Here is a 23,547-nt window from a genome sequence, read left to right as displayed (position 1 = left end):
CCCTCGTGCTGCTGGTTTGCAGGGGATTCACAGAATCATCCCATGGAATCCCAGGGTGGGTTGGGTTGGGAGAGACATTAAAGCCCATCCAGTCCCACCCCCTGCCACAGGCAGGGACACCTTCCACCAGCTCAGGTTGCTCCAACCTGGCCTTGGACACTCCCAGGGCTGGGGCAGCCACAGCCTGTGCCAGGGCCTGCCCACCCATCAGTGTCTCTCGTTTCCAAGGGAGCCCGAGGTGCCAAGCCAGGCTGTCACCATTCCCAGATGGTGAATTTGGGACAAAATAACCCCTTTTCCTGCAGCGAAGGCTCGAGCCTTCAGCACACCAGAGGAGTGTTTTTAAGCAGTGGGTGTTTCCGAGGGATCCTATGGATGGAAATGTGATCCATCCCCGGGCGGAGGTGGCGTCAGCCAAGTCAGGAGTGTGACTTTACATCTGCAGTGTAAAACCCCGCTGGAAATGGTGACGTGAGGCTTCACTTCCCCAGCCTCCTGGAGCGCTGGGGCTCGGGGTGAAGAGCATAATAAAATGTTAGGGGTGGCTTACAGGATCTTCGCTCCTCCGTGGAGTTTATCCCAATTTCTGCTGATGTTTTCCTTCCTTCCCTTGCAGCTGAAAGTGCCCATGGCAGACAAACCTGGGAGCACAGTGAATTTCCGCAAGTTGCTGTTAAATCGCTGCCAGAAGGAGTTTGAAAAGGACAAGGCTGACGACGACGTCTTTGAAAAGAAGCAGAAAGAACTCGAAGCTGCCACCACTGTAAGTGGTATTTTTCCCCATAAATCTCAAAGCTCACTCAGAAAATTACTTCCTTTTGAGACAGCAGTCGGTTCGGGGGGGAGTTTTGGAGTGGAGAGTTCCATTCTCTCACTGTGGCTGAGGATAATAAAAAATATTTGCCTCGATGGCAGGTTTTTACCAGCATCCTTGTGGGCTTTAGGAGTAAAAAGAGTAAACAGCCACTCTGAAGTGGCTCTTGTGCAGAGTTCTGTGCTCTGGGCACGGGGTTTTACAGGGCTGTTCTCCTGTTCTGCAGCCAGAGGAGAAGACGCGGCTCCACGACGAGCTGGAGGAGGCCAAGGACAAAGCCCGGCGGAGATCCATCGGGAATATCAAGTTCATTGGGGAGCTGTTCAAGCTGAAGATGCTGACAGAGGCCATCATGCACGACTGTGTGGTGAAGCTGCTCAAGAACCACGACGAGGAGTCCCTCGAGTGCCTTTGCCGCCTGCTCACAACCATCGGCAAGGACCTGGACTTCGAGAAGGCAAAGGTGGGGCAGGAGCAGCAGAGAGGGATGAATCTCCCTGGGCAGGGCTGGAAAGATGGGTGTGGGGTGTTTTTGTCTGAGGATTTGGTTTTCCTTCAGGAATTTCCAGGCAGCATGAGGAATTTATCCACTCTGCTGTGGCTGTTTCATCATGGCCTGGCCTCGCTCCCTGCTCTGTAACAGATTCTGTGTCGTTTCCAACAGTGCTCTCCAGTTGTTGTTTCCAAAGGTTTCATCCAAACACACGGTCCAGAAGTGCTCAACACTTATATTTTCCAAATTGGATGTGCCTCTTTAGTTGTAGTTCCCAAAACAATAATACTTGAGAGTTGTTTCTGCAGCACTGAAGGTTTATGTTACCTACAAAATCCTCCACTTAATTGTATTGTTCAGTTTAAGTCTACAAAACCCTCGTTAACTGGTCCAAACCCTGACCTGAGCCTTGGGGGTGCCTTTATTTTGCATCATCCTCATCTCCAGCTGTGCTGGCTGGGGCAGCTGCTCTCGTGTCCTCCTCCCCATTTTCCAGCACATGGATCTGTAGCACGGAGCATTACACACTCCATGAGCTTCTCTTGGCACAATCTGCTTCTCCTTTGCAAAAAAACAGGCTTGGGATGAAAACCTCAAGGGTTTTGCCAGGAATCAGTGGGACTCAGCTCTGCAAACAAACGGAGCTAATTGTGCTCAGCTGCCCCGGGCAGGGAGTTCCCTCTCCACGTGCTGGATCTCGGGGACCGTGGTGGATCAATCCTGAGCCTTAAAGGGAAGCACTTCCCCAGAGTGTTCCTTAAGCTTTGACCAAAACAGTGAAGTTTGTCCTCAATCCCCTGTGCTGTTACTGACAGTGCCAGAAACAGGAATCAGATTTCTCTGTGTGCTCTGGGAAGAAAACAGGGTCTGACTTGTCAGCTGAGGTCAGGCTGGATGAGGCCTGGATGCTGTTCTGGTCTTTCTGAGTGCTGTAAAAGCCAACATCTTGGGGCTCTGTCTGACCCTGGACCCTCGAGCTGTGGCACAGCAGAGCAAGGGAGTTATTCCATTTGCCTTGTCCTGCCTTTGAGATCTCTTATTTCTGTCAAGACTGAGTGAGAATCCTTGTTGATGGGGAAGACATTTTACCACGTGTTTTTATTGAAGATGAAGTGTTACTCATCCTTGTAATTCAAACTTCTGAACAAAGGCCGCTGGAAATATTTCCCCGTCATTCCTGGCTTTGGAAACATTTGCTCTCAGAGCTGGAACTTTCCAAAGCAAGGCCAGAACCAAATTTTAATGCGGTTTTTCTTGTTTGTTTAACTACAAGGACAAGGTTTTTAGTGAAGGGAATGGGAAACACTTTAGAAAACTGCCCTGAAAGTCTTTGATTAAAACAGCCCGAGCCCTCATTTGGGAAAAAGGCTTTTTGGAGCCTGATGAGCTGAATTTAGACCCAGCAGAGGCTCCTCTAATAATACAGTTTCATGTCTTAGTGTGAACGGATTAGGATTCCATCACATCAGGATTTTTTGGATGAAAAGGGAGGGGTTTTGGGATTTTATGCTCCAGCTGAGCCCATCAAACTGCTCTTGCTGGAGTTTGTGGTGCTGCTGCTCAGCCTGGCCCAGCTCAGACAGCTGGGGGTGAACCATGGAATGGTGTGACCAGGGTCAGCTTTGTACCCTTTTAGTTGATGATGATGTTCTTCTGGTGCAGCCCCGCATGGACCAGTATTTTAATCAGATGGAGAAGATTGTGAAAGAGAGGAAAACCTCCTCCAGGATTCGGTTCATGCTCCAGGATGTCATAGACCTAAGGCTGGTAGGTGCCAACTGCACTGACTCGTGGAATCCTGGACTGGTTTGGGTTGGAGGGACATTAAACTCATCCAGTACCACCCCCTGCCATGAGCAGGGACACCTTCCACCAGCCCAGGTTGCTCCAAGCCCCGTCCAACCTGGCCTTGGACACTTCCAGGGCTGGGGCAGCCACAGCTTCTCTGGGCACCCTGTGCCAGGGCCTGCCCACCCTCCCAGGGAAGGATTCCTTCCCAATCTCTCATCTCTCCCTGCCCTCTGGCACTGGGAAGCCATTCCCTGTGTCCTGTCCCTCCATCCCTTGTCCCCAGTCCCTCTCCTGGAGCTTCTTTAGGCCCTGCAAGGGGCTCTCAGGTCTTCTCAGAGCCTTCTCTTCTCCAGGTGAACCCCCCCAGCTGTCCCAGCCTGTCGTGTTCCCCTGCATGTCTGGGCTGGAAGAGCTCTCATGCAAGAGCAGGGATTTACAGCACAAGTGGGATGTTAGGGGAGATCTGTGCTCCTTCTCCCAAAAATCTGACTGTTCAAGGACAGGAAATCTCTCCTGTGCCCTGAGGGTGCCCATGGTCAGTACAGGTGCAGTGCAGGGTGAAGATGTGACCGTGTGTGGTCGAAATTCCAGCACTTCCCATTCCCCTCCCCTCGGAGCAGCCGGTGGAGCTCGGGTTTGGCCACCAGACAGCCCGACCAAAGGCCTGGGAGGGGCTTGCTCAGACCCCAAACAGCTGGTTTGGACCTACTTTGGGTTTTTTGGAGGCTGCAGTCACTGCTTTGGCTGCAGGGCCCATAATTCCCCCCAGAGCTGGGATGAGGCTGTAGCAGGATAAGTTAATAACCAGTCTGGTTATTCCAGGCCTGGAAGGGGCTGGGCTCTGCATGGCTGAATGGACCCATCAGCAGGGCAAATGTTCTGTGCAGAGGCAGTTGCACCTCTCTCTGCAGGATTCCTGTCTCAGCCATCACCATCCCTGGAGTGCCAAAGCACCAGCTCCACATAAAATCAGCCACTTCTCGCTTTTTTTTTATTTTCAGGGTTTCATTTTTTCCCCTCAGCTCGGAGGAAAGGCCCCAATAAGTGTGTCAGTCATAACCAGAGAGTGACAGCAGCCTCCCTCCAGTCCTTCCCTTTGCTCTGAACCTTGAAGGAGTGGGAAGCTGGGAATGTGCAGCTGCTGAGGGTTCACATGGCTTGAATTCAGTCAGGTCTTCACTGCAGCCCCCGTTCCCCAGCAGTCTCTGTACCAGAGTACATCACTTTGGCCTCTGGTGCTGCAGTAACCACGTCCCCAAAGTGTCCCAGCTCCACAGAATTTCCCCAGCCCCTCTGAGACGTGACAAGGGTGGGAGGATTAGGCCTTGTTTGTGATACCTGAATTCCCTGGAAGTCTCCCTGAGCACATTTGCCTCTTCCCCAGTGCAATTGGGTGTCCAGGAGAGCAGACCAGGGCCCCAAGACCATTGAGCAGATCCATAAGGAAGCCAAGATCGAAGAGCAGGAAGAACAGAGGAAAGTACAACAACTCATGACCAAAGACAAGAGGAGACCAGGTAAAGGAAAAGCCACATTGGCTGCTCATTTCACATCCAGTGGCCATAGAGGGAACCCCACAGGAAAGAGAACAACCCCTTGGGTTTGGTTTATTCCTAAATGTAATGAGCAAAGGGAATTGAGACCTGACTGTGGCAGAGGCTGGAGAGGGAACAGATTTGCCTTGGGTTGGCTGTGGGGATTTTTTAGGGGCAAATCCCGTGGGTGAAAAGAGCCAAGCACAAGCCAACAGTGCTGGAGTTTTCCATTCATGCAAAGCCTGTCTGATTTGTGACAGGCTGCCAGGAGTCTGGGAAACAGGTTATTACGTAGGAATCAGATTTGCCATCCGTTCTCGTGCACCACAGTCTGGTTTCAAGGGAATAGCACTTAATTTGGAGAGTAACCATGTTGTCTTCAGCTGGTAAACTTGTGTAAGGTGCTGACTGTGCATGAAGGAGTGTCTTGGCTTTACCTTAAACTGCTCCTGGCCCTTGGGCCTGGCACTGCTTGAGATGAACTTGGAGTGACTGGGAAAATGAGCCCTGGGACAGAGCAGGGCAAGGGGAAAGTCACCTCAGGGATTGTTTGGTACTGAGGATTGTCAAGTGAAAGTGCTGTGAAAACAGAGAATAAAGAAAATACATGTAGATTTTGGTTTAATTATCTTAAAAGTGACCTCAGGAGAAGGTGAGGAACCTGGGAGTGCCCAAAGGGTTGTTTGTCAGACCAGGCACTGCTGAAATGTGTGGATCAAGCGTGGTCAGGGAAGGCATTTCAGCTGCTCCTTCCATGAGCTGTGAGATCCAACCAGGAACAGCCCCTACCAACACCAGCCCTTAAAGCACTGAGAGCTTTCAGGCAAGGCTGTCTGTAAGAATAGAGTCAGGCAGGCTGGTTGTGTCATCTCAGCTGAAGAAAGGCTGCAAAAGGCGTTCCTGAGCAGGGATGTGCCAGGTTGGTCCCTCCTTGGAGCCTGGAGGTGGCTGGGGGATGGGCTTGGAGCCTGGAGCAGCGGGCTGAGCTGAGTGTTTGTTGCCTGCAGGTGTCCCACGGGTGGATGAAGGCGGTTGGAACACTGTGCAGGGGGCAAAGAACAGCAGAGTGCTGGACCCCACCAAGTTCCTTAAAATCACCAAGGTAGGTGCCAGCACAGGGCTCCTTCAGAGCAGTAAAAATGCCAAGGTCTTGCCTTGCTGGATGTGCCCTCCAGGAGAGGCTGGGACAGCGTGTACAGGGCAGAACTTGGGGCTGGGATGTTTTAAATCCCCAGAGTTAACACTGACCATAAATAAAGCACAAGGGAAGGCTCTGTTATCTTCTGGGTGTTCCTGTTCTGTTTGTTCTGAGGGAGAGGAGTGTGCAGACATTCTTCCTCAGGTTCACAGTGTCCTTTTGGTCACCCACAAGTCCTTCTAGTTGGAAAATCTGCATTTCATTCAGCCCTGAGAACGTGAGTCGAGGTGTCTCACGTGAGAACATGTGAGGTGGGGATGCAGCACCTCACTGGCTGTCACTGAGGGGTCTCAAACACCCGTCTGAGGGAATTCCTTGGCTGCCTCAGGTTCTCAAGACCCTGTTCTGACACTGCTCCTCAATAAAAGGAGGAGGCCACGTCCAAGCTGACGTGTCACAGGTGGCACCGCTCCAGGATTGAAAGGGTCAGGGGGAATGGGAAGAGCTGGGTCTCCTTTCAGTGTTTCTGGACTTGTATGGCCTGGTTGCATCCCCCAGTGTGTGACAAACTTTGACAGCCATCCTCCAGATGAGAATCTTCCTGTTATTTCACCATCAGAGTGGTGGGTTTGGGACATTTTGTCAGGCTGAAGGTTTAGGGAAGTTGGAGATTTCTCCTTTTTTAATCTTCAGAGCAGGTCTGGGTTTTCTCACCAAGGAGAACTCCAACCTTCACATAAATCAGGTGACTCCTAAACGTTCCCTTGTCCCACTAAATGTCACTCTCCCTGAATTTTACACTCAGTGCCTGAATTCCTGCAAAGCTGTAAACCAGGACCTGGACAGACTGCAGCCCTCCTGCAAAATCAATCAGTTTGTTCCTTCTGGAAGTTCAGAAAACAGCCTCCAAATCTTCATTAGCAGGAGGGATTCAGCCTGTTCTGCCTGGGCTTTTCACCTGAGGAAAGCCTTTCTCCTCCCTTCCATACCAATGGAGCTGGTTCCACAGCAGCTGCTTTGTTGGAAGGAGAGAGGAGCTCACCAGAGATCTGTGAGGTCACAACCTCCTGGTCAATAAATTCACTCACTGAGCACTGTAGAATGTTCTCTCCTTGTCAGACACTTCTTACCTCCAGTTCTGTGACCTGTTGTTGTCCTTTGCCCTCTGGATTCTGTTGCCCTTCAGATCCCCCCCCTAAGCCATGACTGGAGGGTTGAATGGACAGTGGAACTGGTTTGCACATCACAGACAAACTGAACATCTTTCAGTTTCTGATATACTGAGCTTTTCCACCTTGCTGAGCTTCAGAACTCCCAGTAAGAGGCAGTTCCTACTCACTGGAATGTCACTTGGAGTGTTCCTCACTGACCTTTGGAAGAGGCTCTTTGTGATGCCCTTTGTTGTTGGTGTCCTCTGTCTTTGGCCAGGGTTTGGTCTTCCAAAAATGTGTTTAAGAGTATTTTGGTGTTCACAGAACAGGGATTGTTGCCAAAAAACACCCCATTTGTAATGAAACTCTGCGATTTGCCCTTGTAACAGCCTGTCCTGGTGTGTTTTGCAGCCCACAATAGATGAGAAGATTCAGCTCGTGCCTAAAGCCCAGTTGGGCAGCTGGGGGAAGGGCAGCAGTGGTGGAGCCAAGGCAAGCGAGATGGGTAAGTTGGGATGGATCCTCACCCTGGGCTTTGCTGCCAGGTCTGGGTGGGGTTCACAGAACCGCAGAATCATGGAATGTCCTGAGCTGGAAGGGACCCACAGGGATCATCCAAGTCCAACTCCTGGCCCTGCACAAAACACCCCAATGTCCCAGCCTATTGGCAGGACCCCAGGGCTGCAGCTCAACCTCTTCAAGTGAAGGACAGGGCTGTTTCTGTCCATAATCACAGAATCCCAGAATGGGTTGGGTTGGCTTGGGAGGCACCTGAAAGCTCCTCTCCTTCCATGCCCTGCCGTGGGCAGGGACACCTTCTGGGGAAGGTCGAGGGGATCCTGCTCCTCTTGGGATCAGCTGTCCATGTACAGCTCCTCAGCCCATGTCCCAGGCCACGTGTCCACAGAATCACAGAACATCCTGAGCTGGAAGGGACCCACAGGGATCATCCAGTCCAACCCCTGGCCCTGCCCAGACACCCCAACAATCCCACCCTGTCCATCAGAGCGTTGTCCAAACCCTCCTGGAGCTCTGACACTGCCCTGGGGAGCCTGTTCAGTGCCAACCACCCTCTGGGGGAAGAACCTTTCCTGAGATCCATCTCAACCCCTGGCACAGCTCCAGCCATTCCCTGGGTGCTGTCCCTGCTCACAGAGAGCAGAGCTGCCCCTCAGGAGGAGCTGCAGACCCTGAGGGGTCTCCCCTCAATCTCCAGCCCTCTCTGTGTGCCCTCCTGACACGCAGGGCTGAAGCAGGGCAGGACCAGCCCTTTCCCCCCAGACCCAGCTGCTGTGTCACTGCGTGGTGCTGAGGTGTCACCGCTCCTGACCTTGTCTCGCTCTGCTCTGTTCTTTACAATCCCCAGACTCCTTGCGACCAAGTGCCACAAGTCTGAACAGATTTTCTGCCCTGCAGCCTCCGGTCTCCCCCGTTTCTGCCTCATCCGCATCTTCCGAACTCGAATCCCGCAGGGCCTTAACGAGGTGAGTGCTGCTCTTGGCTGCCTCTCTGCATCTGCACTTTGCACCTGCTGCTCTGCCTGCCAGCGCTCAGAAAGGAGAGAATTCCTTGCCTTTCCAGGAATGGCTGTGTCTGTTTTCCCCTCTGAGTTAACTTCAAACACATGTGTGTGTGTTTTAAAATATCGCAGGAGAGACGGGGGGAATTAATTTTTAAAGCCGTTTGGATGAACGTTTTAGTTTCCACTTCACCCCTCAGCTAAGGGTGGTTGTTTGTAACAGATTAAAAGCTCTTCAGATAAAATGTGGGAGTAAACAGGTTGGATTTAATGGCTGTGAATTCAGCCAGGTCAGCAGGTTTATTTATCCAGAAAACCTTGTAGAAATGTGTCTGAAGCATCGTGTGTGACCCTTCCCATCAGGTGTGACTGACCTGGCCCTGCTCCCACATCCCACAAAAGGCTGCACAGCCTCCCTCACACCCTGATTCCATCAGGGCTGCAGCCACTCGGGCTTGTAGCATGAAACATGTATTAACCCTCAATAATTTATTAGCTCTAGACATGGTTTATAAATGTACAGTTCATTTAAAATGCCACTGGTTCTTCCTTCCAGTACATACGAGCTGCTGGAGTGTTTTCCTGGGTTGTGCCTCTAATCTTTTCCCTCCCATTTCACCTAAAACTTGGGTTTAACTGGAAATTATTCCATTTTGGAATTGGTTTGCCCATCTTACTTGTTAACACAATAATTAATAGGGCAGATCCCTGTCACCTGTTGCTGGGAGCCTTCATGTTTGGAAGGTATTTTTAAGTAAATGGATAAAAAATAGAAGTCTCGTGGAATCACAGAATGGTTTGAGTGGATAGGGACCTTAAAGATCACCCCTCCACGGGCAGGGACACCTTCCACCAGCCCAGGTTGCTCCAAGCCCCGTCCAGCCTGGCCTTGGACACTCCCAGGGCTGGGGCAGCCACAGCTTCTCTGGGCACCCTGTGCCAGGGCCTGCCCACCCTCCAATATCCAATCTAAATATCCCATTTCACAGTAGAGCAGAGCCTTTAATCATAAATTCCACTGTTTCATGTGTAAAACAGGTGCTGTAGGGGCTTCATTGCTTTTCCACGTGATCTCTGGGAAGCCAGGTTGGCTCTGCCTGCCCGCTCTGGATGTTTGTGTTTGTGCCTCTCTGAGACTGAGTCCATTTTCGTTACATTCTCTGTGGCCACAACTGCAAAAACTGAGTCAGGTTTGGGTTGGGGGAGCTGTTTTTTCCCTGCAGTTGCTCTGAAGCCGTGGAGTGTTTCCTCTAGCAGGGGTTTCTTGAGCCACATGCTGTGTTTCTGTCCCGCAGTCGCGGGAGCACGGGCAGGGAGAAGAACGACAAACCCCTGCCCCCTTCCCTGGCCCGCCCCAACACGTTCCTGCGGGGCAGCAGCAGCAAAGAGCTGCTCCTGGACAATCAGGCGCAGGAGGAGCAGCGCAGGGAGATGCTGGAGACGGTGAAGCAGCTGACGGGCGGGATGGAGATGGACAGGAACAGCAGCGAGGCGGAGAGGAGCAAAGCCAAGGAGCCCGGTGAGCGGCTCCTCCGCGCTCGGGGGATCTGGGAGTGGGAAAAGGCACAAGGGAGACCCTGCCAGGAGCGGTGGCATTTCTGTGGAGGAATGGGAGGTGGTGTTGGGAGGGGGCACAGCTGAGTCAGGCAGGCCTGGGCCTCATCCCTCTCACCAGCTCCTCCATAAGATCTGTGGAGCTGAAAGGCTGCAGGACCCAGCACCGCCCCCCCATCCTGGCACTGTCCCGCTGGTTTCGGGGCTCAAAGCACCCAAAATCAGTGTCAGTTCTTCAGAAACGCTTCTTCAGTGCCCAGTAAAGCCGTATCAGCCCTTCCCAACCATTCCCCAGGGGCAGGGCAGGGATTTGGGGCTGGGACAGAGGGTTCACAGCAGCTTTTTGGTGCTGTGTTGTTGCCAGCCCTCCTTCCGAGCGGGGGGTGGCACCCCTGGGGTGACTCGTCCGTCACCTCCTCGGTGCTGCAGCTCCTGCTTTTCCCTCCTGCCAGCTGGAGCTGATTTGTAAGTGAGAAGACACTGTGAGGACACTTGGGGTGGTCTTCCCTGTGGACAGAACGTTTCTGATAAGTCCAGTGTTGCCCTCCTTCCCTGGGAAACATCTCCACTGCCACGGACAGCACGCTGTGAAGCTTTGGGATGTTGTAGGGGACTCCATGGGACCAGGGACATGGCCTTGGGCTGGTGCCCTCTGCAGTCAGTGTTTTAACTGTGCAGTGTCCTGCACCAGCTCCCAGTGAATGGTTTGATGTTTCTGGAGAGCTTTGGAGCTGCTCCCTCCACCTGTGCCACCCCCAGCTGTGCTCCTGCGAGACCGAGTGACAGGAATAGTGGGAGTTCACGAGGGGGGAATCCCAGAATGGTTTGGGTTGGAAGGGACCTTAAAGCCCATCTCATTCCACCTCCTGCCATCATGGACAGGGACACTTTCCACTGTCCCAGGCTGCTCCAGGCCCTGTCCAAGAAGTGCCCCTATGCCTGAGGGTGGCACAGGGAACACACCGCTCCAGTGGCTTCTGTTTTCAGCGTGTCATCTCTAAAATGATGCTGGTTTTCCTTTCCCAAACACGTTTTTATTTTGTTGTGTTTCCACCAGCCAAGCCAGAAGCTCCCCCAGCTCCAGTGCAAGAAAAGCCTTCGCTGTCAGAAGAGGAAATAGAGAGAAAATGCAAATCTATCATTGATGAGTTCTTGCATATTAATGATTTTAAGGTAAGCAAGATGAAAACCTCGCTAAGCAGAAAGCTCTGTGGGGCTGCAGTGCTTTCTCTCCAGGAACTGTGTGAGCACCCAGCCCACACAGAGGCAGCAGAACTGGTGGGGACAGACAAAATCTGGGCAGCAGCAGCAGCAGCTCCGTGAGCGTTTTTAGGACACTTGTCTCCCAAACTCATTTTCTGCCCTGCTGGTAATAGGAAAAAGAGCCCAGGATGTGTGTTTTAAGTAGCAAGATGTATGTGATCTGTCATGAATCACTGAGCAGCTCCATAATAACAGCAATTTTGGAAGCAGAAAAACTAGTGGGAAAATAAACAGAGGTTTTCATTTAGTTATCAAAGCATGTGCTGTTCTGATCTGGAGGCAGATAAAGCAATACTAAATATTGAACAAACGACTCCAGAGGATTTTTAATAAACATTGGAAATTACTGAGCAGCTGTCATCACTTCCTAGTTAAAAGGTTGAAATTTTGTTTCCCTTGTAAAAGGGTTTTTTAGCTCGCCCAGGGAGTCTGCAAGAAGTGTTACATTGGCTTCGAAGCTGCTTCGTTTGATCTTTTGCTGAAAGAAATTTTGAAACCTGCCAAGTTGGAAATGGCAGCACTTGGGAGTTGCTGGTTTGGCACCCTAAAAGCAGAGTTGCTGCTTCCATTTCATAAGGCTTCCAATTAATAATCGGAAAGAGGAACGTTCTCGTGATGGAGTGTTTTGAGTTCACATCTAGTTGTTGGGATAAATTATTAAACACTGGTTTGGAGAGGAAAAACCCTGCTTTGATTGGCAGTTTGCTGCAGAGGGCTGGCCTGGGGCAGGGGCTGCCGAGCCAAGGAGCCTCCACTCCTTTTCCTCCTTAGGATGGGCTCCAGAGGGTCCCTCTGGATGTGTGGGGTGAAGGAGCTGCGTTGGTTCTCGGCGATGAATTTCTGTGGCAGGGTGGGAATGGAGCTGAACTGCACTGGCCAGGGCAGGGCTGGGTACAGTCCATGGGATCAGGCTGTTTGTTTGCACCAGGGGTTACTGGACAGTGGGGAATTCTCGGTGCTGAAACTCAGCTTAAAGCTCGTGTTCCTGCAGCCGCCCGTGAGGAGCCCCGGGGTGTGCACGGTGTGTCCTTTGTGTCACTCCTGCCTTTCACAGCACTTCGCTCTCCTGAGTTTGACCTGCCCGTGGATTCAAACTGCTGAGCTGGGTGGTGACAGCAGGGTCAGCCACGTTCCCTGTGTGTCCTGGGATCCACTGGGCACTGGCTGGGACCAGCAGGGTTCTCAGCCTGTGGAGCACGTGGGGCTGGCAGGGGTGGGTCACTCGAGGCACAGTGTGCTCACAGGGCAGGGCTCTGTGCTCAGGGAGCCCCTGAGCTCCGTGGGCTGGAGCCAGAAGGTCACTGGCAGGTCCTGGTGGTGGCAGTGGGGATGTTTGGTGGGTGGCACTGAGCTCTGCTCTGAGAGTCTCTATTTAAGGGTTTTCTTTGCTTGGGTCACCAAGTGCACAGCCCAGGAAGGAGGAGCTTTGGAAAGGGGAGATTTGCCTCCCAATGCTCCTCAGCTGTGATGTGGGTTGGTAACAGGGGTGTTTGTGCCAGCTCAGATCAGTAACAGATCTAACCTGGTGCCCTCTTTTTGGCTTGGCTTGATGTTTAATGCAAGGACAGGTATTTGGGGGGCATCCAGAAGGCAATTCCATCCTTTCATTGAGCAGCCAAACCGTACCCTGGAATGCGATTGTGTGCTTTAAAAATTGTTGCCTGGGTGGTATAAATGCCATTATTATTCTATTATTCCATTATTATTCTATTATTCCATTATTATTCTATTATTCAGTTATTCTTCTGTTATTCCATTATTGTCGTTGTTGTCGTTACTCAGTTGCCACCTCGGTGGCGGTTTGTGACGAGGTTCCTGGCTCAGCACTTGTCCCTGCAGCCTCAATGAAAGCTCCTTTCCCCCAAACTCCCCCCCCTCACAGCAGCAGGAGCCCCTGTGCCCCTTTGCTGGGCGTTCCCAGCTCAGGGTGCCGTGTTGTCCCACAGGAAGCGATGCAGTGTGTGGAGGAGCTCAGCACCCACAACCTGCTGCCCGTGTTCGTGCGCGTGGGGGTGGAGTCGACGCTGGAGCGGAGTCAGATCACCAGGGATCACATGGGCCAGTTGTTGCATCAGTTGGTGCAGTCGGGAAAGCTGAGCAAGCAGGATTTCTTCAAGGGGTTGGTATCCTGTGTCCGTGGAACGGGTTCTTTTCCTCGGTGTTGCCCGCAGGTGGACGCTGTGCTGGAGAGCGAGGATTGCCCACCTCGCTTCGGTGGTCCTGCCCTCCCCACACATCCCTTTTGGGGGGGTATTTTCACCTTGGTCTATTGGTAATACAGTTATTATGATCTATTTTAAGTATTTCAGATGCTTTAGTGAATGTAAATACATTCATATTTGTATCAGTATTTATTTATTTATCAGTATATTTATATCAGTGCCTGTTTAATTGTGTGTGTTTAGATCTCTGCTCTGTCACACATTTGTCCGTGTTTGTTGTGGCAAATCACTGAATGTGACTGAAAGAGAACTCAGAAACCTTCAGGTGACATTAATATCTGGAGGCTCTTCAGCCTGAGGTCCTGTTCATCCACAGAGCCACAGCTGCTCTCCCACTGGGAAAAAGGCCTCACCCACAGGATGCTGTTTCTCAGGACACCTCACCTTGGAGTCCTCAAGGGGCTGAGGAGGAGAACATGCACCAGATGGGTTAAACCTGCCCCAGGAGCCCCAGGTTTTGGCTGCTGACTCCCTTCAGCTCTCTGGGGTTTGTGTTCCCAGCCTGGTGTCCCATCCTAAAAGGATCCGTGTTCCCAGGGAGATCCCTGGCACCACTCACACAGCAGGGTGGGTAAAACAGGGATAACCACAACCAGCAGAAGAACCAACACTTCAGGCACCGAGTTTCTGAGGAGCTGGCTCTGTCTTGCTGCTTTTATGTGACTCCTGTGCCATCCTGGTGCTGCCAGCGCTCCAGGGATCTGCCTGTGCCTGTGGCTGTCCCTGGAATTCACCAGACTCACAGGAAAGGTTCAGGCAGCCTGAGCTCAAACCCATAGGGAACTATCTACAGGGAGTGTGTCCACACAGCACTGGTGGTCAGAAGGGCTGGATTGAAGGGATGCATTTCCATCATGGATTGTGACTGAAGCTGTTCCGGTGTTCCTGGAGTGTGGATAAGTGGTTGGGATGCCAGATAAGTAGGATCACGGTGAAACAGTGGGATGTGTGGTCTGAATGTGGCACAAACAACGTGAAATGGCTCCTGAAGGTGATGGAAGGGCAAGTGGGTCTCAGTGGGTGCATGAGAACACCAAAACACACTTCATTTACACAGGGGAAGTTCCCACAGAAAGAGGGGTGTGGGATGAGAACTGGTCCCAGCCACTCTGGGCAGATGCACAACAGGAAAGCAGTTCCTGGCAGAAAGGCTTGGACAGGCCTGGGCTGAAGGAGCAGCAGAGGATGCAAAGAACAAAGCAGAGAAGGTGCTTTCTCGGTTTGAAGCACGAGGGAAAACGTGCATTTACAGGCACTAAACCAGACCCCAGAATTTTCGAGGTTTTCAAGGAGGAAAGAACCATGACAACAACTGGAAGGAGAGCAGGAAAAGGATCATCTTGCACCAGGCTCCTGCAAGGGTTTTGTGGGAAAGGAGCTTTGAGGCATTCTGGAAACTGTCACTGAGGAGCAGCTCTGTAATTCCTGCTGCGGATGGAAACCCCCTCTGCTGAACTGACCTCTCTTCTGGGCTGTCTGATGGACTCACAGACATTTCACTGCTTCCCTTACATTTGGAATTCTGTTTTGATTAACCCCCTTCTCTAACTGTTTGGATATTTTTAAGAAAGTTGTATTTACGTGATGGTTCATGTTTACAGGCAGAAATGCTTTATAGGGGTTACTAATCAGCAAATTATTTGGTCTGGGATATAAGAATTATTTTATATAGCTTTCTTGGCTATATCTGCTGGTTGTACAAAAGGTGATTTTTTTCCACATCTTCTCCATGTCACTGCATGGAGAAATTCACCCCTGGCAGTTTGGAAGCACAGAAAGCATAAAAGGGCAATAATTTTATTACTTTTGTGATTCTCCTCACTCCTCTCTCTCTTTGCTCCTCTCTACTGTAACAGAAAGTTCTTAAAAGTGCAGATTTGCGTTGCAGGAAAAGTCTCCAGTTAAATATTATTTAACATTTGATGTTTTCCCTTCTCCTTCCAAAGCTTTTCAGAGACCTTGGAGATGGCAGACGACATGGCCATAGATATACCCCATATCTGGTTGTACCTGGCCGAGTTGGTGACCCCCATGTTAAAAGAAGGAGGAATCTCTGTGAGAGAACTTACACAGTAAGTGATGCTCTTCCAGCTGCTCTGTGGTGTTTTCATGGCAGTAGGTGAAGGGTGAGCAGTGCCAGAGGCTCAGCTGCCCATGGGAGTCGATGAAAAGCTTGGTGAGCATCGGTCGGGATCGGCACCGGCCTGAGAGCTGTGCTGGGAAGGGACTGTGGTGCTTTCAGCCTTGGAGAAGGGTTTTATCCATAAATCTGCTTCAACCCTGTTTGCTTCAGTCCAGTGGAGACATTTGGGAGCAGGGAGGTTCTGGGAATTAGACTTGAAGATGAGGCATCGCCTGGGAGCCTGTGTGGCTCAGAGGAGGAACTGAGGGAGGGCAGGGATAGATGGGATGTTGAGAAGGAATTCCTGGCTGGGAGGGTGGGCAGGCCCTGGCACAGGTTGCCCAGAGAAGCTGTGGCTGCCCCTGGATCCCTGGAAGTGTCCAAGGCCAGGCTGGACGGGGCTTGGAGCAACCTGGGCTGGTGGAAGGTGTCCCTGCCTGTGGCAGGGGGTGGAATGGGATGGGCTTTAAGGTCCCTTCCAACCTAAACCATCCTGGCATTCTGTGATTCTTAACTACCAACTGTCTTAATCTGGCAAAAAACCTGCCTGCAAGACCTGAAACAATTTCCAGGACCAAAGTTCCTATGTTTTGTACATGTCCCTGTGTATTTGGGGATAAGCAGAAGCCAATTGAATGGTTCCCTTGCCCTGTGACCATGTTAAGAAAATAACAGCCTTTTCCCCAAAAAGGGTCTCATTATCCAACTGCAGAATCCCACAAAAATGAGTGGATTTGACATTAACTGTAATTTAAAATATAACTTTTTTTTTGGATGTGAAATTAAAGGCTTTGTAATTAGCCCTGTTGTGACAAGGTCGCTGCATCACCAAGTGTTTTATCAGCTGACCTGATCAAATCTTTCCTCCCTGGCAGAGGTTAGAGGTGATTTCCTGCCTCAGTTTGACCACTACCCTTTGCCTTGGATTCAAAATATGAATTACAAAGAATAAATCGTTGGTTTTCTTTCGTTCCAGAGAATTTAGCAAACCCTTGCTTCCTGTGGGAAGAGCCGGCGTCTTGCTTGCTGAAATCTTGCACCTTCTATGCAAACAAATGGTGAGTGTGCAGGAGCCCCTGGCAGGAGCTGGATGCAGCCTGGTCATGTCCGTGCATGAATCCTACACAATTCCCACGTGGAGACGTTTAGGGATGGGCCAGCCAGTCCAGATAACTTGGCCAACCTTGCCTCTGCACCCCCAGATCCCGACCGAGCCTCCCGAGGTGCCAAAAAGTCGAGTTAACGTTTTGTTTTCTCCTGACTTTTCCCTTTTGCAGGTACCTTTGCACCTGGCTTCTCCCAGAAGCTCAGAGTGCCTGAAATGCTGCAAGAGGGACATGCTCAAGGGATTTCTGGGCTGACCAGGAGCAGCAAGTGCCGGCAGTCTGGCGAGAGAGCTGTTCTTGCAGACCGAGAGGTTCTCAGGGTTCGGATAAGCTTCTGATGGCCTCAGACTGCTGGGTGCTTATCCAAACTAAACCTGCCGACTCCTGAGGTTCACCCATCTCTAGGGGTAGTGACACCTCCTCACCCTGTGGCTCCAAGAGCTCACACACACCTCACAGCTGTGTGTCCAACCAGTTTGGTGGTTCCCCTATAACTTTTGTGTCCTTTTTTTGTCTCTTTTTTTTTTTTTTTTCAGTCCAACAAAATCCTGCACTTTGGAGCGTGTCTATTTTCAACCCTGTAAAATCCCTCACTTGCCTCTTTTTGTTTTTTTCAAGCATGCATTCAAGTAAGGTTGAATGTTCCAGGAGCATTTCAGTCTACGATGCAAAGAGTGATGTGTTATCTATTTTAGTCTTGTTTGGAAGTCAACTTCCACTTCTTTTTTTCTTATTCTGTGAAAGAAAAGCTGCTGTGCTCCAGGGGTGGAAGCACAGCCTTGGGGTTCTGTTTCTGCCACAGTTTCTCATCTGACCTCGCCCAGGCCAAGACTTGGGCTCAGGAATTTCAGTGTAATATCAGTCATCCAATCCAGATCCCAATGGATCGGAGCAGGAACTACGCAGAGTTGGCCCTTAACAACCCGCACTGGGAACCGAAAATGGTGATCTGCTTTGTAAACCAGAAATCAGGCTGAGGTCATCAGTGCGTGGGCCAGGCCCCACGGTGATCTCCCATGTGCAGGTGCTGCAGGGTCAATTTTGGCAAAGCAGTCGGGTGGAAGGAGCTGGTTTTCCTCAGCATCGTCATTCTGTCAGAATTCCGTGTGTGCCCTCCGAGGCAGGGGCTGAGGGGTCAGCGTGACAGCGGGAGCTGTTTGTGCTCAAGGGCATTTCTTGAGGTTTGCATAAATTCTGGGAGTCAAAGAGAGACTCTGAGAGTTTGCACCTGAATTTGAGGTGTGGTCTCTGCACGGGAAACAGCTGTGTCAATTAAGGAATTTTCTCAAAGGGCTGATTTGCTGGTGCCTCAGTGTCAGGGCAGGGGGTGAGTCCCAGAGTGAGTCAGGAGGATGCAGCCACGCGAGTTGGGCTGTGGGAACTGGGGCTGCTCCCGGGGAGCCTCGGGAGCCGTTTCCAACCCCCCGTGCCACTTCTGCTTTGTCCCTTCCCCGTCACGAGGCATTTGCCCACCTGCCAAGATGTGCATTCGTTCCCCTGGGGGGACTGCACTTGTGGTTCCTCCTGCACGGGCTGTCCCGACGGTCCGGGATTCTCCTGACACGGCTGCACCGCCCCGGCCCGGGGGAGCTCTGGGTGTCCCTCGGGTCTGCAAAGGGAACAAACTCTTTGTGTTTCAGAGCCATAAGAAAGTGGGAGCCTTATGGAGGGAGTCTGGCCTCAGTTGGAAGGACTACTTGCCCGAAGGGGAGGATGTACATACCTTTCTCATGGAACAAGTGAGTTCAGATCTCGGGTTTGATCCCGTTTTTCTTGCTCTTCCATCCCATTCTTACACGTAGTTGGGATGTGGGGTGAGGTGTCCCCAGGCTGGGGTAGGTGATTTCAGCACCTCCTCCTGGAGCACAGGGAGGACAGGCCTGCCCCCTCTGCTGCAGACACACATCTCCCATCACTCAGCATCCTCTGGGAGATCCTTCTTCAACCGAGGGGAAAAACCCTCAAGAGTGAGTTTTGCAGCAAGGACAGAAAATCTGCAGAAGGGCCACAATAAATGGTAGCAGTTAATTCACTCATCCCACCTCGGATTATGATCCTGGGGGAGCCAGGACTGATGGAAGCACCTCAACTCTTCCCAGTGCTGCTCCTCAGGAATGTGCTGGAGGTCTTGTCTCCCTTTGGAGCTCTGAGTGATCCACTGCCCTGTTTCAGCCTCAGGAGGAGCTGTGCTGCAGGGAGTGGATGGATCACTGTGGCCTGGGCCTCGCTGAGGGCACTGTGGCTCCTCTGTCCCAGTTTGCAGGGAACTGGGGTGTTCTCTGAGCCAGTGCCAGCTCTGGTCGTTGCGTTCCAGCTCCATGTGCACCTGATTTTCTGTGTGTGCTCCCACTGTGAGGGGCTGGAGCTGCCCCGAGGTGCCTGGTTTGTCTTTGCTGGATAATGTAGCCCCCACCTGTTTGTAAAATGCTTCCTAACCTTTGGAACAGAGAGAGGTTATATCCCTGCACATTAACAGAGCGGCTGAGAGATGCCAGGAAGCAGAATGAAGTGTGGTTTGCTGCTCAGTCTGGTGAAATTCTGCCTCAGGAAAGTACATTTCCCTAATTCTCATCCTCACTGGTGGTGTTGCAGAAGTTGGAGTTCACGGAATCCGACTGTTCCAGTTCCTCAGAAGCACTTTCAGAGAAAGAACTCTCTGCAGAAGAGCTGAACAAGCAGCTGGAAAAACTCATTGTTGAGGACAAGGCGAATGATGAACAAATCTTTGACTGGGTAGAGGTACAAAGACGATTTTCACCCTCCCTGCACACTGTTCATTAACTGCTTTTATCATCATTTTCTGGCCTGAAGGAGCATCTCTGTGGGCTCCCCTCGGGGTATAGGACACTGAGAGGATTTGGGCTGTGCAGTGAACACTTCCAAAGAATTAAAATCTAGAATAGAATCAGCTATTTATGAATCAGCTTTAGGAGGGAAGAATTTTAGCCATACTAACTGTCTAACTGCCTTTTAAATACTGTAGACTTTTTGTCACTGAGTACCCTGCTTCTGCCATTGGTGCATTTTAGACCATACCCTGCTGCATTCCTTCTTCCCAAAACAGGGGAGAAAAGCTTCTCCTTGCTTTTTTCCACTGTGAACTCTGCAAATCCCTCCCTGCAAAAACATCCTGGGCAGTCACTGAGAGCACCTGTACCCTTCCCAGTGCACTGGGCCAGGCACTGGAGGAGAAAACAAAGAAAAATATAAAAAGAAGGGGGGAAAGGGCTTGTCAACCCCCTGATCTTTGCCCTCCCCTCTGGCTGCATCCTTTAAGCCAGACACTTAGTGTCTGTAATTATACCCAACCTGATGCATTTAGATCTGTGCTTACACTGAATCTTGGTCAGCCTCAGTTCAGTGGGTTAGAAATGTCATTTTCCCACTGCTGTTCGAGGAGTCGAGAGTGGAAGGAAAGCAGCTCTGAAAAATCTGGGATCACCCACAGGCTCCTCGGAGCCTTGGACAAGTTCCACAGCCATTCTCTGAGTTTCTTCTGCAAAGCAAACAAATCTCCACCCAAGGAACGGGCTGTGAAAAGCCCAAAGCCCTTTGAAAGGGTGCAAGGGCGCTGTGAGCCCGGCCGGGGTGGTTCTGCAGACAAACGGCTCCTTGTGGGAGGTGTAAATGGTGCATTGATCCCAGGAGAACTGGTGGTGCCTGTTGACGTCCCCGAGGGAGTTTCAAGGAGGGAGTGGGAAAGCTGAGCGTTTGCAGGGATGAGCTGAGTCTGAGCTGCAGCAGCTGCTGCTGAGCTCGGACTCGCTGCCAGGCTGAGTCTGGAAGCGGTGGCTCTGCTGCAGCAGCATGTTTTTAACTAGTCCATTTACTCTTGATTTCAGGCTAATCCATTTACTCTTGGTTTCAGGCTAATCTAGATGAAAGCCAGATGAGTTCACCTACATTCCTTAGAGCTTTAATGACAGCAGTTTGTAAAGCAGCTATTATAGGTGAGTTACTCGCAGTGTAAACACCACACAGACCAAACGTGCAGAGAATTATTCGGTATTTTTCAGGTCTGTATCACATTTGCCTCCCCAGGGCTGTGTTTTATCGCACAGTCAGGATTCTGCTCAGAGCAGGGTGTCCCTTCCCCGGGGCACGGTGTTCCCGAGCCCTGGTGTGTCCCGGTGACCTTGGGTGAGCAGGTGTTTCGGACAACTCCGGGTAATTCCAGGTTGTCCTGGTTCTGCTCTGAGCTGGGAGGGTTTGGGGAGAGAATGGGCTGGGACAGCCCAGCTCCTTCCTCTGCCTGAGAACAGAACCTGCTCGTGCCACCTAGTGTTAGTAGGGAGGTGGGATTTGATTGCCGGTGGTTCAGGGTTCTCTGGTGTGTGTCAGGAACATCGTCCTCTGGTTTAAATTTTGGCCTTGCCCCTAACTGAGCTTTTACCCTTTTGTTTTCAAAATATCAACTTCACTGTGTTGCATGATCTGCTTCAGAACTCAGAGTCCTCCAAGTGGGAAGGGACCCACAAACTTATTGAGCTGCTGAGTAATTTATCCACGTTGCTCATGGATTTCTAATGCATATTTTGTGTATATTCCTGATTCCTTGTACAGCTTATGATTCTTTTTCTGCCTTGGTATTTTTAGAAAAGAAAAGATAGAATTTTCTAAAAAACCTTCTAAACCCAGTTGCCTGGGCGTGGAAACACAACAATTTGCACTGCAAAGTGAGGCTGTGATTCCTCTGTGTGTGTTTAGGGCCGGGGTCACTGCAGATGCTGGAATTTGGGGGACTGGAAGGACCAAGCCTTCCAGAAAAAGACATCCATCAGAAATACTTCCTGTTGTTTCTCATCCTCCTTTTCTCTCCAGTCTGTCCTGTGCTTGTGATTTCTGTTTGAACAAATAAAGGCCAGAGGAGACCTTCCCTGCTGTCCCTCCAGGGCTGACCCTGTTTTCCTCTCTTCCCTCAGCGGACTCTTCCAGCTTCCGAGTGGACACTGCTGTTATCAAGCAGAGAGTGCCGATCTTACTCAAGTACCTGGACTCAGACACAGAGAAGGAACTACAAGCACTTTATGCACTACAAGCATCAATAGTAAAACTTGATCAACCTCCTAGTAAGTGTTGCCTCTGTGCTGAGGGTTTGAGCTCTGGCAGCATAAGGGAAGGGGGTTTCTGTGGGAGTAGAGACTGGAAGAGGATGTGTTTTTCCTTGCCTTGTGCAGCAGAGAGTTAAAAATAGCGTGTTGGGGGTGTCAGGTTGTGCAGATCCCAGCTGTTAGAGCTGTGCAGGTTCCCAGAGGCTGGGCTGGAGGTGGCTCTTCTCGTGGTGCTCCTGTGCAGAAGGAAGGACAAACCTGTGTCAGGGTAAACAAGAGCCACAGAAAGTCACGTGAGGAGTTCGCAGCACCTGAACGTTGTGACTGCGTTGCTGCTCCACAGACGGCCGGGGGCTTAGAGGGAATAAAATCAGCTGGACAGCTGATGAGTCTTGTCACAGAGATGCTGCAGGAAACTCCTGTGGGACAAGAGGGTGTGCCAGACAAACGGGGATTCCCAGGGAATGTGCAGCACAGAATCACAGAGTGCCCCCAAACACCCGACAGGACCATCCTCAGCGCCCTTCACGGCGTTGTTGGGTGGTGTTGTCCCTCCCGCTGAGCCACAAAAACGGGGGGTTGGAGGGAGCCAGGCCGTGTGGGCCAGAGGAGGCTCCCCTGCCCCGCTCACGGCCGTGCTCTCCTGCCTCTCCCCGCCCCCAGATCTGTTGCGGATGTTTTTCGATTGCCTGTACGACGAGGAGGTCATTTCGGAGGATGCCTTCTACAAGTGGGAGAGCAGCAAGGACCCCGCGGAGCAGAACGGCAAGGGAGTGGCGCTCAAATCCGTCACGGCGTTCTTCACGTGGCTACGGGAGGCCGAAGAGGAGTCGGAGGATAATTAAAACTTAAAAAAAAAAAAAAATACAGATTTAAAACATTAAAAAAAAAAAAAAAGAAAGAAACAATTTAAGTATTTTTTTAAAGAGTTTCACGTCTTCGCCAATCACAGTGCAGCAAGGCCAATTCTCTCTCTCGCAGACCCCCCCCTTGCCCCACACACGCAGGAGTGGGAGAGGTAAAAACCCGATAAACACCGAGATGATGATCATGGAGGCAAAAAGGTACTTGAAAAAAAAACAAAAAAAAAAAGACAAAACAGAAACAAACCACAAAAGTAAACTTCAAACCTGAGGGCGGGAGCACTAAACCAAAATACCTGTATTATTTATAGAAAATATTTTCTGTTTTAATCTTTTCTTTTTAAACAAGGACTCATACCTTAGGAAAAACACACAGCGAAACGAATCTGTTTAGCAAAAAAAAAGAAAAAAAAAAAAGTTGGAAACTTTTAATTTATTATTTTAAGGACTGCAAATGCCAGTGTAATTTTTAAATTTGCAGTTTCTGTAAACAAATTGTATAATAGAACAAAAGCAGAGAAATAAATTTCCCTCCCCTTCATATGCACCTCAGTTTTGTTTCAAAGCATGACAAATAGACAAAACTTTCAAGGGGGTTGGGGTGAGCTAGATGAGGACGAGATCAATTTTTTCTTTTTTTTTTTTTTTTTTTTTTTTTTTTTTTTTTTTTTTTTTTTTTTTTTTTTTTTTTTTTTTTTTTTTTTTTTTTTTTTTTTTTTTTTTTTTTTTTCTTTTTTTTTTGGAAATTGTCATCAGATTTTTCTGCCTGCCTCTCAGCTTGCTTCAGAAATTTAAAAAGAAAATAGTAATCAAAACCGTACATAACCTTGGATCGGAAGGAAATGCGTTTGAGAAAACCACTGCGGACCAGAGTGCTCCGAAAAATAACTCATTGAAAACAGTGCTACCCCGGGGAAAAAAAAAA

General features: G+C 50.5%; 1 protein-coding gene across 11 annotated transcripts in view; it reads left to right on the top strand.

Moving 5' to 3' along the window:
* The window catches only part of EIF4G3 (eukaryotic translation initiation factor 4 gamma 3), a 105,569-nt gene extending 82,504 nt beyond the window's left edge, over positions 1-23,065 (top strand). For all 11 annotated transcript variants that reach the window (XM_027905384.1, XM_027905383.1, XM_027905373.1 and 8 more), the window contains 17 exons: positions 617-763; positions 1,041-1,277; positions 2,970-3,074; positions 4,483-4,615; positions 5,641-5,735; positions 7,334-7,427; positions 8,289-8,406; positions 9,737-9,960; positions 11,053-11,168; positions 13,205-13,377; positions 15,427-15,552; positions 16,579-16,660; positions 18,349-18,447; positions 19,301-19,447; positions 20,577-20,658; positions 21,631-21,777; positions 22,423-23,065. In XM_027905384.1, the coding sequence (XP_027761185.1) occupies positions 617-763; positions 1,041-1,277; positions 2,970-3,074; positions 4,483-4,615; positions 5,641-5,735; positions 7,334-7,427; positions 8,289-8,406; positions 9,737-9,960; positions 11,053-11,168; positions 13,205-13,377; positions 15,427-15,552; positions 16,579-16,660; positions 18,349-18,447; positions 19,301-19,447; positions 20,577-20,658; positions 21,631-21,777; positions 22,423-22,604 (2,307 nt within the window). In that variant the 3' untranslated portion in view covers positions 22,605-23,065. The remainder of the gene's footprint in view (positions 1-616; positions 764-1,040; positions 1,278-2,969; positions 3,075-4,482; positions 4,616-5,640; positions 5,736-7,333; positions 7,428-8,288; positions 8,407-9,736; positions 9,961-11,052; positions 11,169-13,204; positions 13,378-15,426; positions 15,553-16,578; positions 16,661-18,348; positions 18,448-19,300; positions 19,448-20,576; positions 20,659-21,630; positions 21,778-22,422) is intronic.
* The last annotated feature ends 482 nt before the right edge of the window (positions 23,066-23,547 follow it).

The sequence above is a fragment of the Empidonax traillii genome, unplaced genomic scaffold, assembly GCF_003031625.1.
Source record: "Empidonax traillii isolate 1590-97213 ecotype Southwest subspecies unplaced genomic scaffold, ASM303162v1 scaffold1149:size320058, whole genome shotgun sequence".
Taxonomy (NCBI): Eukaryota; Metazoa; Chordata; class Aves; order Passeriformes; family Tyrannidae; genus Empidonax; species Empidonax traillii.
The sequence above is the reverse complement of the archived record's forward strand: the minus strand, read 5'-3'. Positions and strand labels throughout refer to the sequence as shown.